At 35.3% G+C, this 13068-nt stretch overlaps 1 protein-coding gene across 4 annotated transcripts in view; it reads left to right on the forward strand.

Moving 5' to 3' along the window:
* Positions 1 to 13068, forward strand: part of CASK (calcium/calmodulin dependent serine protein kinase) — a 195638-nt gene that overhangs the window by 111973 nt on the left and 70597 nt on the right. For 3 of the 4 annotated variants that reach the window (XM_030450329.1, XM_030450337.1, XM_030450346.1), the window contains exons 7-9: positions 8021 to 8196; positions 10236 to 10358; positions 11460 to 11543. In XM_030450329.1, coding sequence (XP_030306189.1) covers positions 8021 to 8196; positions 10236 to 10358; positions 11460 to 11543 — 383 coding nt within the window. Of the gene's footprint in view, positions 1 to 2419; positions 2481 to 8020; positions 8197 to 10235; positions 10359 to 11459; positions 11544 to 13068 lie in introns of those variants that run through there. The other variant, XM_030450354.1, reaches the window with a different exon arrangement.

Here is a 13068-nt window from a genome sequence, read left to right on the forward strand (position 1 = left end):
ATGTCCATAGATAGACTTGTGTTGTTTAGAAGGATTATAGCTACAACATTCTTTTGAGCAGATAGAGATTCATTTAACAGAAGTGCAAGAGAACTCATGATAACAAGCAATAACATCATACTGTCATTAATGAGAATGCCTGTGGAATAGATTTTAGGAACATGACTGCTTTTATCAGCTAACAAGCTGGTGGAGTTTATACTTAAAAGAGTTTAATTATTATTAACTAAATATCAAAAAAAGGACATAATGATAACTCATTTTTCTTAAGAGCAGAAGGAAAAATGTAAGGAGTTCCACAATGTTTGCCTTTAAGCTGCAATGAAGTGAATGAGAAGCATGTGTCATCTTCTAGTTACAGGAAATTGTTTTCAGGACCTACCAAAAGTCTTTTCTTGCAGTTCTTCTGATCAGAAATGGAAAAAAATGCTAAATATATTCATTTGAAGCATTGAAATAGGTACTTTAAGAGTACACAGACACTACAGATCATTGTAATTTCTAAGTGATCTCCTCCATGGAAGAGAATGTAGACAGGAAGCAGTCCAGGTTTGCATGGTTATGATGCAGCTGGAGTAGTGGAACCCTTGAAAAATTTTGGTTTCGGGACAAATTGCCACAATATAAATAAATGTGAATCAGATTTATCAGAGATCAAGTATTTTGGATGCTAAAACTTGGGATTTTTAGTAAGGATGTGCTATAAAAGTCTGAAGGAAAGAAAGCCATTGAGACCACAAATGCTATTTTCCTCCATATAATCTACTTCTTTTCTCCTGGTTTCAGTGCAAAACAAGAAAACTATAGTCCTCAATGGTATGAGGTTCTATACTAACTGTCAAGTCTTATCTGTGGGTAGTTAGCTTCTTTTCACCTCTTACCTTTAGCATCAAAATATCTATGATGCTAATCCAGTCCAGTATTGATTTTTATGTATTATTACTCAGATTCTCTAAGTTGCTTCAGAGTCTTTTAGTATCTTCAGATGTCCTAACAAAACCACCATTGTCTTACTGTAAAATATATATTCTTATGGCACATAAATATCAAGTGTTCTTGATTCTTCATTGTCTAGCCTTTCAGACTTTCTGCAAAAATAGCAAAGATATTATCATAAATTTCCCTGCAAATGGAAATTTGAGGAGGGGGATATCTTTTAAGTTCCTCATTTTTGTTTTGTTCCCATCAATGATCATAGGATCATAGAGTCGTTTGGGTTGGAAGAGACCTTTAAAGATCATTTAGTCCCACCCCACCACCGTGAGCAACATCTTCACCTAGAGTACGTTACTCAGAGCTCTGTTCAACCTGACCTTGAATGTTTCCAGTGATGGTGCATCTACCACCTCTCTGAGCAACCCATTCCATTGTTTCATCAAACTGCAACTTCTTGATGGTTTCATAAATCCCAGTTTAAAAATTTTATTTTCAAAATGTTGGGTTTTAGACTGCATATGCCTTTTTTCCTTATCATCATGCGTATCTGAATGATACAGCAAATCTTTCTTTTGTTTTCCAAGGAGAGATAAATGTTTGTAAGCTGAGGGCCTACAGTACTATTCTTCTTTAAATAGAAGTGTTTCTTTCCTCTGCAAAGCAAGAGCACTGTTTCACTTTTTTTTTTTTTTTTTTAAACAAAAATGTGAGCCTCTCAAAAGCTTTACCTCTGATAGACTGTGTTTTATTTAAAAGATGCAGCTGTGGTTTGCTGTCTCTCAGAAATTCCACTTCACATCTGGGTCAAGCTGAGAGTGCTTACAGGATGCTAGTGTGTTTAAAAGTCAGTTTAGGTTTACTTCCTCCATCATAGTTTTATTACTCAAAAGACTATTGAATCAACTATTTTAATTTGTCTGATTAACATGTGATTTTTTGCTTTGTTCATTTTCTGGACACTAGTATCCAGTTGTCTGCTGATACATCTTTTAAAATACATTTTCTTCAGACAACCTGCTGTGCTGAAGCTGAATTGCTTTTTTCTTTTTTCTTTTTTTTTTCCGCCTTTTTTTTGCCTTTTTTTTTTTTAATCTATTCATCTTTTCTGTACACCTCGCTTTAAACATCTCTATTGTCTGGAGTAATGTGGAAAGGAATTAAAAGTCATAAAGTATTGATCTGTCTGATCTGTTGTGTGTGATTCTTCAATTCCTTCCACATTATTCTGGACATCCCACTCTTATAGAAGCTTCTTAATTTATGAACATATTTCTTATTACACTATTGTGAGAGGTCAGATGGTGATGTTTATTAGTACCTCACATTTTTTTCCTAAAAATTATTTGTTCCAGTTGTTTCCTTATACATCGTTCAGATACTACTGCTGTTGAAAGACTCTCCTTCTGATATCTTGGTCATCAGTCCCCTGCCTTAGGGATGACAAAATCTGATTGGGTCTCTGTATATACTCTGCTTCTTGTGGAAAGCATAGCCCTATTGTCTGGAATAATATGGAAAGAGTCATAGAAAGTAAATTATCAAAGGTAAGTAAAAATTTATCTTTAGTGCTTGTGAACTGACAACACCTGAAGACTGAAGCTCTCTGTTTATCCACAGGAAAAATCAGCAAAATTAGCCATTTATGTATTTCCAGACTACCAAAGCTGCCTCAAAACTGACCAATAAGAAAGCTCACCTCTAGAAATAAGATTCATTCAGGCACTGAGTGCTTCCTAAGTCAGCAAACACCTTGATGCAGGCATTTATTTACAATTAATTGAGTGGTATCAATTCAAAGTATTCAAAGTATCACTTTGAATACATAACCACTGCTGAGTCTTCATATAGTGAGGATTTTCAGTTAATGCTACTCTAGAACATGTGAGAAGAACCTAGAAGCATATAGAAAATTTATTCCAATCTTCCATATAGTTTCTTCACGCATACAGATACAACTAAAAATCCTGTGTGTGTGTCCAATATTTATTTAAATAAAATTGTTATTTTTTCACGGGCAGCCATTCAAATATGTCCATGGAGTGTTCTTATATCCCAAGGAGTGAAAGACCTGTGGAAGGCAGAAGTTATTTATTGAAGACAAAAAAAAGCTTTTGTTTCTTTTTCACAATGTCTCAGGAAATACCCTTTTAATATGTTTTAAAACAAACTAACTGTTGATCAATTAAAAAAATTCACAATAAACATATTTTGAGGGCAATTTTTCCATAGATAATTTGCAACAGAAGTGATAATTGGTCTAAAGAGCATTGAGTATCTGTAATTTTAGAAAACTTTGCTATCTGTAGATTTTATCTGATATACAACTTGCAGTTCTTGCAGTTGCAACACAGGAAAAATCCCTATCTATATAAGTTCATGTGTACACACATTCATTTTGCTGAGCTAAGTGCAGCTCAGAAGTCCAACCCATCAGTCCTTGCTCAGATCAGTTTTTTAGAATAACCTTGAAATCATCATTTGATCCTTTGATGAAGTGGTTAGTTGTCACTGCAATGACAGCTGCCCCAGAAATTACTAAGCTTTTTCAGTTTCTAATACATACCTAGACGTAGATAAAGATTTTTTTTACCCTGTTTAGCTAGACAGTTCTGTCTCAGCCAATTAAGTCTCTGCTTGTTTTGTTGTGTTTTGGTTTTATCTTATTTATTATTTCCATGCCCTCCCATCTAAAGCATCAGGATATTGCAGTATGCACTAAAAAGGTTACAAAACCAAGTAATTCTGTAATTGTTTTCACTGATTATAATCTAGCAGTGGTAAACAGCAGGGTTTTATTGCTAACCTGTTTTGTTTTATTTTTTTCATTTAATTTGTGCTTATGGAGTTCTCGTTTTAAATTTTAAAGTGAATGTTAAGGTTTAGTAGTACTGATTTTTTTTCAGCATGCTACTAAGTAGCATCCATTTTTCATCCAGTCTATAGGAACAGTCTGTTGGAGTCCTAAACAGCTGTGTAGAATGTTACCTGTTACTGGTCTGTTCCTTCTGTTGAACATCAAGTAGTTGAATAAAGTGGATTTTTATGGTATACCCATTCTGAGTTGCCATTTTTCTACCTGTGATCCTAAGTTCCTTTAACTATCATCTCCAGGGAGAAAAAAGAAAATTTGGGATGATCAGAAAGGGGCAGTGGTTTTTGACCATAACTTCTGTCAGTTTGTCTGTGAGAGCACTTGAGTACTGAGTAAACATGCAGCCTTACATGCTGATGTGACATCACCAGAAAAAGCAAAATAGGAAGTATTTTGAAGTATCAAGAGGGTATAATTTGTCTATTGACAGGAAAAGTAGGAAATAAACCTCAAGAAGCTTGTTCTGTTAGATAAAAATGTGTATGGGAAAAAAATGACATAATAAAAATCATAGGGACAGAGGGCTGGTAGTGAATCACTACTGCATAAGAAATGCTTGCGAATTATGTTTTGTCTGCAGTTTTGATAAGCATATTGTTGCATGTTTGCTATTTAGTAAATTTATAAGTGATTTTCTATTTCCTTGCCCTGTGGTCAGGAACTGGAGGGGTAAGGGATATCAAAAATTGTTGTCCACGTTTAGGATCCTACTTTGCAAAATTTAGGAAGCTGATTAATGCTTAGTTCCAAGACAGTATTCTGTTATACCTATATTTATGAGTGAATATAAATAATGAAGCCTTTTTCTTGTTTATAAATTTATGCAAAGTAATTTTAATTTGAAGTATTATTTGCTGAACGGGAGAATTAAGGAAAAAATAACCCAAACCCCCACACTCCACTTCTGATATTCTGTTGACAGTGTAGTTTACTTAGTTTATACATCCTTTGATTACATCAGGTAAGATAATAGCTGAAATCTAAAAATGTAAGAAGCAAGCTGTATCTTTGAAGGAAGATTCATCTTATTTTTCCCCATATAATCAGCATGCTATATGCTCATACCAGCATAGCCACGTTTTGTTCCTGATTCCCTTACCCCCCAACCCCAAGTAGTGCAGGGGAATAGGAGGTCTTGGTCAGTCCCTAACAGTCCCTCTTTGCCGTGCCTCCATCCTGATATTTTGATCCTTCTCCAGCATAGTTCCTCCCATGGGCTGCAGTCTTTCATGACAGGCTTGCTCCTGTGTGAGTCCTCCACAAGACACAGTTCCCTCAGGGAATATCCACCTGCTCCAGGTGGATATTTGGGGTTCTCTCCATGGGCTGCAGGGTGGATACTTGCTCTGGTATGGCGTCCTCCAGGGACTGCAAGGGAATCTCTGATGGGACACTTGGAACTCTTCTTCCCTTTCCTCCTGCTCTCCCCTCAGTGCCCACAGGCCATTTGTCACATTTTTCCATGCTTCTCACTGACGGGCAATGTTTTTCTTTCTTTTACACACTTTCTCTGAGCAAGGTGCCATCATCTTGGCTGCAGGGCCCAGCCATGCCCTGCAATTTGCCCATATGAACAAGCTGTGTCCTACACAAAGACCACCTCTGCAGCCCCCAGCTGCCAGCATCTTGACATCTAAATCTCTACATTATTGCTATTATATTGTTTATGCAGTATGTGTTACAGGTAAATAAGCTATTTTAGACCACAGGAGAAAATGTAGGGTATCCTGTTTGCAAGAATGCATTTTCCTCAGAACAAGCTTTTTTATAGGCTGGCCTTCACTACTCTACAAATGCCCAGCAAACTTACATGCATTGCCAAAAAAACCCCTTCCAAAACCAGAAACCAAACCTTTAGGTCTCTGTCTCACAGGACATAGTCATTCTTTTACCGTGTTCATCTCTGCAGTCATTTACTTAAAAGACAACAAAGGTCCTGATCTGAGAGGCATGGCACATAATTATTGGAAATATGAACTAAATCAACTTGGATATCATTTGACACATAAGATTCTTAGTTTCATTAACTGTTTGATCCAAATGACTGTATATCTCCCTGAAGTTTAATGTCTCTTTCATATAGCTCATTGTGATATCTTCAATAATTTTTGCTGTTTGCCTTTCGAACAGTGACTTTTCTCTAGATTTCCCTTATTTCATAACAGCAATTAGGAAGCCTGATAGAAAGGAAGAATCCTCAGAGGAACTAGACGATCTTTAAGGTCCTTTCCAAACCAAACCATTCTATGATTATTATTTCTTTTAATTAAAAAAGTTTTGAATAAGCTTTATGACTACAGATTGTTTTTCCAATGTGTAAGAAAGGTTATACCTGCTACAAATTTGCAGACGTGTACTTCTGCCTTTAAATGGCAGGAAGTTTACAACTGAGATAAAGAAGACTTGGGTAAGCCAGGCTGCTCTGTGGTCTTGCATGATGACTTGTGTACTAAAAAGTTTCCAGACTGTGGTATGCATACCATTAAAGCCATGTGAGCAGCCGAAGTGATAGACATATACTGTTTGAACAGGCAGGTGTTACTGCTTTATGTACATGCATAGCCTGATAGAGAGCTGGAAATACTGATACTTTTGCTGCCACGAATTATGACATCTTAAAGGGGAAAAAGTATGGAAAGCTTTATAGATAGAGATTTGTAGTCATGGGAGAAAAAAAATCTCTGAGCAAAAGCCACAGATTTCTCAGAAATTTCTCTTGTGCATGCTAGATATAGATATTTTGCATTTTCCTTCCTTCCTCTCCCATTCGACACCTAAAAAAAAACAGACTTCAGGTCATCTAAGGAAATAGTTCTTCCCCTCCTATTTGTGAGCTTGAAGACTTGGCTTTGAGGGTGATCAGTTAGGCTGCAAGGTGCATCATAAACATATAAATATGTGTGTATAACCAGCAAGTTAACTTTCTCCATGGCCATCTCTGTCTTTCTCTGCCTAGAGTTTACTCCTTCCTCTTCCCCTCAGTGATATGAGGGATGAGCTGAACTTGCGGTGTCTTGCTGTTTTACTTTTTTTACTCTCCTTTCTTGTCAGCTTAAGCTGCATGGACATTTTAGGATGCTGACCTAGCTTAGTGGTGAGATAATGTTCCTTTGCACCAGCAGATACCTAAAGTTGGTGTGGCAGAGGGGTTGCCTCATACAGTGGGAATGAAAAGTTATGGCATAAAGCCACAGATTCTCTAAGCTGCATTTTAAAGTCTCCTAGCCAGCACAAAGGTACTGCAAGCTTTGAGTATGTGAAGTCCACTGTAATTTCAAGCAAGCAAGAGTAATTTACAAATGTGGTACAAGTGACAAAGTTTTGCTACATTTTTTTCTTCTTCTTCTACTGGTACTTGGTAAAATCAGGGTAGTCCAAAGACTAAGGTATTTGTAACTGTCAGTGATGACCTGAGCTTTCAAATCTCAATTCTTGCAAATCCTGTGCAGTGGAAACAAACTTCTTCATGATGGAAAACATTTATGGAGAGAAGTAAAATGCTTGTTGCTTTTATTTGGCTTAATGTGTTACGTATCAATTGAATATTTTTATTCTTATTAGTTTACCCCTTCAGATTAGCTGGTACCAAACATGTTTGTTTCTGTGGGAGTACATTCATTACTAATTCAAAATCACTACTGCCCCAGAACCATGAAACAAATTAGCATTTTCTTTTTATCTGCAGTGAGATATTGCCTACTTCAAATAAATGATGGCAGCATTTTGCATTCTTGTTAGAAGTTTCAGTAGGCTGTCTAAGGTTAGGGCAGTGCATCAGACCAAACTATGCTCTTGTCAGTTAGAGGCAGCTTTTTCAAGCAATGTAGACTAGAACTCTACAATATCTTTGTGCATGCTCTCTAGATAAATAATTTGTGTTACAAAGGTTGTCCAAATTGTTATTTTTACTTTTATATTGCATGTTTCGCTGAAGAATCTGAGAGCTGTTATACAGATCATGGTTCACAGTCTACAGAGTGAATTAGAATATTCCCTGATTTATAAAAGTATATATCAATTCAAAGGGAAACTACTGCTTTGTCTTACTGTATGCATTCAATAAATAATAAACTTAAGGATAAAAGATCTTGTTATAAGTTTAACCCATGAACAAAGCTAATTAAAATTGTTTTAGTTTAACACAGTGATGTTCTTCATTTCCATGTTTGACATACATCACTTTGACTCAATTTTGATTTTATTTCCATTTAGGACGTGTAGGAACACCTCATTTTATGGCCCCAGAAGTGGTAAAAAGGGAACCTTATGGGAAGCCTGTAGATGTTTGGGGTTGTGGTGTCATCCTTTTTATCCTGCTAAGCGGTTGTTTGCCTTTTTATGGAACCAAGGAAAGATTATTTGAAGGCATTATAAAAGGAAAATATAAGGTAAGTTACAGTACACTTGAGTCCTTTTCAGTGAGATAAGCCCTGCTGATAAAATTTCTGGAATTGATTTTTGTATTTAGATGTAAATTTGAAGCTTGTTGCAATCTTGTTTGCAGTACCCTGAAAGGGAGATTATTTTCTCTCTCCAATCTTGTTCCTGCTGTGCTTTTTATCAATGTTAAGAATTAGAATATGGAAATATTTACTCACAGAAATACAGGTACACCAACTAGCCCTTAATTGCACGGTGATCTCAGTAGATTTTTGTAAGGTTTAGCTGTGAAGTGTAACACACTGTATGTTACCTTGGTTTTATAGATGTCATTTTTTATGACATAAAAAAGTATTTCCGTTATTTAAAGCAAAAGGCATATTACTATAAAACTGTAGGTATGTCTTTTTCTTTATAGTACACTGTATAGCAAAGTCCAAGTGATCAATCAAAAGGAGCCCCTTGGAACTGAAAGCAGACTGGTGTGCGTGCAAGCTCTGCGTGTTTCACAGAGTCGGCATCCTAAAGCCATTACAGAGACAAATTCAAAGCTTCAACTTCAGTATTTTTGCGGTTCTGTCTAAGATCAGTTTTGCTGTACTTTGCAGCTGAAGTCATACACAGAAACTCCTGAAACCCTCTGAAAGTCTGTAATATGTTTTAGGAAGTATTTTATTGTCTGAATTTAACAGGAGTCTGCTAAAATGTGACAGCAGTGGCATTGTGCTTGCTCAGGAGAACATTTTTCATTCCTTAAATTTTGTATTTCTAGATTTCTCTGTGACACTAGTTTTAGAACTGCATATTATGGAAGATTTCTTCATGGAATCTTTAAAGTAGCTGAAACTTTCTAGGACCGTAAAAGTTAAGTTTTCTTTGTTTAAAAAAATAGTCATGGCCAGCACATTCTGTCCTCTCCGTTCCTTTTCTGTTCCTGTTTCCACATTAATATGTCTATTCAGTAAAAATAGTACAAGGATCTCAAAACAGTCTTGCTGCAAATTTGCAATTACCTTCATTTCATTAGAGCTGAAATATAAATGACAAATCACAACTATAAATGTGCATTTCATAGCCATGTTCCCAACTGCTCCAATTTAAAGCAATCATTTTTCATAAAGACTGATTTTAAATAAAATAGACCTCTTTAAATGAACAGATTTTGAATTTTCATTTGGTATCCTGTAAAATTAATTGTGTACTACCTAAGTAAGACTGAAGTTCTTTGTAAATTAAAGAAATATTAGAAACAGCTTAAGGATAGAATACTTCATTGCAGAAGTAATTTTCTTACTTTAGCATTGTTACATTGGGTGTTCATCATCTTGACTAACCAGACACAAAAGCTGCATATGCATAAGATGAAATCTTATTTGATTTGAAATCTTATTTGATTTGAAATCTTCCTTCATTTTATTTTCTCCTAAATATACAGTTCTGCTCTAAAAGATGTTGCAATTGATTGTGTTGCTATCACGTTACTATGCTTTCCTATCTGAGTGACTGAAGATGTTTAACTCTCTAAAGTTTGAATTAATTTATTGGAAGGATCCATTGTCCATGATACCCATGGGCAAGAACCACAACAGGCATCAGCTGTTGCTGTTCCTACTCAGCACCACTGGCATCAATGTGGGTTGATAGAGAGACTGTCATGACATTCCTTATATTGGTTTCAGGAGTAGATTTGATTTCTACATTTAGTGTATGCATAGTTCGCTGTCAGACAAAGCTGAATTCTTTTTTCTTTTTCTAATGAAAGAGTCACTTTTATGTGTACAAAATGTAGCATAGGTAGAAAACTATACTGTGGTTATAACATAATAACAAGGATATGTCAGATTTATGTGCACTCTGTTAACTATTTTTTATGCCATTTCAATAGCTTTGTAAGTTCTTAAAAAAACTTAAACTTTCTTTTTTACTTCTTATGATAAAATGTTTGAAAGTACTAACCACTTTTAAATATCTGCAATTATTTTACATAAAATGTAGGCTATTTTCTTTATTCTCATGACTACTTTCTCTTTTTCTTGCTTGTAATCAGATGAATCCTAGGCAATGGAGCCATATTTCTGAAAGTGCCAAAGATCTGGTACGCCGCATGCTTATGCTGGATCCAGCAGAAAGGATAACAGTATATGAAGCACTGAATCATCCCTGGTTAAAGGTAGTAAAAGCAGCTGCTTACATACCAGTTTCCTCTTCAAAAGAAAAAAGATTCATTTGTTTGTTTCTTTGAACTTTTCGAAGTAGTTGTGATGTATAAAATGTGTGATAGTGCACTTTGAGTGCCTTGGAAGATGAGTGCCTGAGATTGTGATAATGGACAGGCTTGAACAGGCTGTTGCTTAAACAGCAACAGGAAAATCACTTAGGCATCAAACAAATATTGACAGAGGAAAAAAACAGCCCACAACACAGAAAAAAACCAGACTGGGAAGCATAGAAACATATGTTTGTATGTACTTCTTCTTTCTCCAAGTAAATGGTATAACTAGTAGTGAATGGAGTTATTCTTCCACTTCTCTACTCTTTCTGATTCTGACTCTTTTATTCCAAGCTGCAGAATGGTCTGTCCTATAAAAAAGGAGGGCAGGAGTGTGTGCACCTCTCTGGAATAAGAGTGGTTAAGGCACTCTCCTGAATACTGAGAAACTGTACGGTCAAAGCTTTCTGCTCAAAAGGGGCTGAAGTTCCTTTGTTCATCTGGGGCATTCATAGTGCATCAAATATTTCAGAGAGCATAGAAATGCACACCATGTTTGGGAGTCCCATATGATCACAGCCCAGTGACTGAGGCTGTTGTAAATAGAAGTGGTTTTAAATCTGTTTTTACCTACTTATAATTTGACTCTTTTCTCACTTTGAGAGCTTACCCACAGTTAGATGCCAAAGCAAAGGTTTTTGTAAGGATTATTTTTGTAGAAAATTACACCATTTTTGTAGAACTACATTGTTTTTGCTAATTTCAAAGTTCAGTGCTAGCCACAGACTTGAGTAACATAACGGTTAAGTGTCTAGGACCTTACTACAAAGTGGGAAACAAAGTTACAAAAAAGAAAGTATCCCTGGCCCAAGGTAAGTATTCTTCCAAAATATTTTAATCCCTCTCAGTTTCTTCAAGTTTTCCTCAAGTTGCAATAAATCCTCATTCTCCTTAGGCTACTTTTTAGCTGGGATGTTTTTTGTCTAGTTTCTTAATGTTAAGAATATTAAGAGCTTGTATTTAATGCTTCTTTTGTTTGCTTTTTTTGTGGGGGTTTTTAAGGAGAGAGATCGCTATGCATACAAGATACATCTTCCAGAAACAGTAGAACAATTGAGAAAATTCAATGCAAGACGAAAACTAAAGGTAAAATGAATATTGTGTTAATATAATTACACATTAATATTAATTACACATTAATGATATTACACATAATTAACTTGTATTTTGTATAATGTTGTATTCATTTTGAAAGCGCTAAGAGAAACCTATGTTCTGAAGATGGCAAAAAACCACTGAAACAGGTCTTCACAGTCATTTGTTTCAATGATGTCTGGTTAAGTATATTCATCCTTGCTCTTTCACTGCACAGTTTTCAAGCTAAATTTCAGCACAAATTGTGTGTTATCAGCCAAATTTTTTATGAGGTCTTCATCTTAATTCAGTAATTCTTTGTAATATGAATTATTGGAGAGAATAGTACGATGACTTCTGTTACTGTGTTACACTTATAATAAAAGGAACATAATATTCTTTAAAATATTTTTTCAAGAAGAGCAAAGACTTAATCTTGAGTTTATCCTTTTATGTTTAACTGTACACAAGATTATTTCTGAACCATATTGAAAAGAATGTTAACATTTCATCCCAAAACAACATGGCTTCCCTTCAGTTCCTATTTTAGAAAATTTAACAGAAACATTTTTAAGTTCACAGAAAGTTCGAGAAAAATTTAGCAGAAACATGCAGCAACATGAAGTTTTTTATCATTTGTAAAAAAACCACAGAATCAGATATACATGTGTACTTGCTGTTCTGCAAAAGTTTCGTGTAGCTGCAAAACCAACTGATTATTAGGATAGAACACTTGCTGTAGTTCATGATAAACAGCACTTTTTCTTAGGTTTGTATGTCTACATATTGCTTTCATTAAAATGTTAGCTAGTATATTTTAGAATCTGATCTGGTTTTCTTCTTTAGATACAGTTTCAGATCTCTTCTAAATTTGATTCTGAGGAGATCACTGTATTTAGTTTCCTGAGAGCTTTTATTCCTGTGCTTTTTGGTTCTTATCATTCTGTCCAACATACTGTTCTGCAGAATGTTCCCTGAAATAATTGGTTGTCCATTTTGCCTGCTACCACAACTGACATTAAAACCTTGGTAGTTAAGCTGTAATTTACTTGAACAAGTACATATATTTCAGAGTTGATAGGCATTTTTATGACTTTGTCCCATGTAACACTTATTCTGAGAGTCTGAGATTATTACATATTATGATGTCAAGTATCTTAGTGCTGTTAGTGTCATATTAACAATTTCTCAACTAACAACATACTGCAATATGTGAATATACTCTTTATGTATGCAAATACTTCCTAAGCCACTCAGTCTAGGTAAATTAGTCTTTTTGTTTACCTAGTACTGTGGAAATTTATGCCACATACTTACTTTTTTAAAATGCTTTCCCATAAAGAATTGTTCTAATTATTCCCTTTGCAAAGAATATCTTTACGGTTTATTAGAGCAGTGTATGACCAACTCTTCTGTTAGATACTATCACTGGTAACAGTGAAGCAGAGCTGAAGACCACAAAATTGATTTACTCTTCACTGAGATGGTTAACACACAAGAGACCTTGAGAGAATGAGAGATCCAAGGTGTCTAGAAA

The sequence above is a fragment of the Calypte anna genome, chromosome 1 (assembly GCF_003957555.1).
Source record: "Calypte anna isolate BGI_N300 chromosome 1, bCalAnn1_v1.p, whole genome shotgun sequence".
NCBI classification, from domain to species: Eukaryota; Metazoa; Chordata; class Aves; order Apodiformes; family Trochilidae; genus Calypte; species Calypte anna.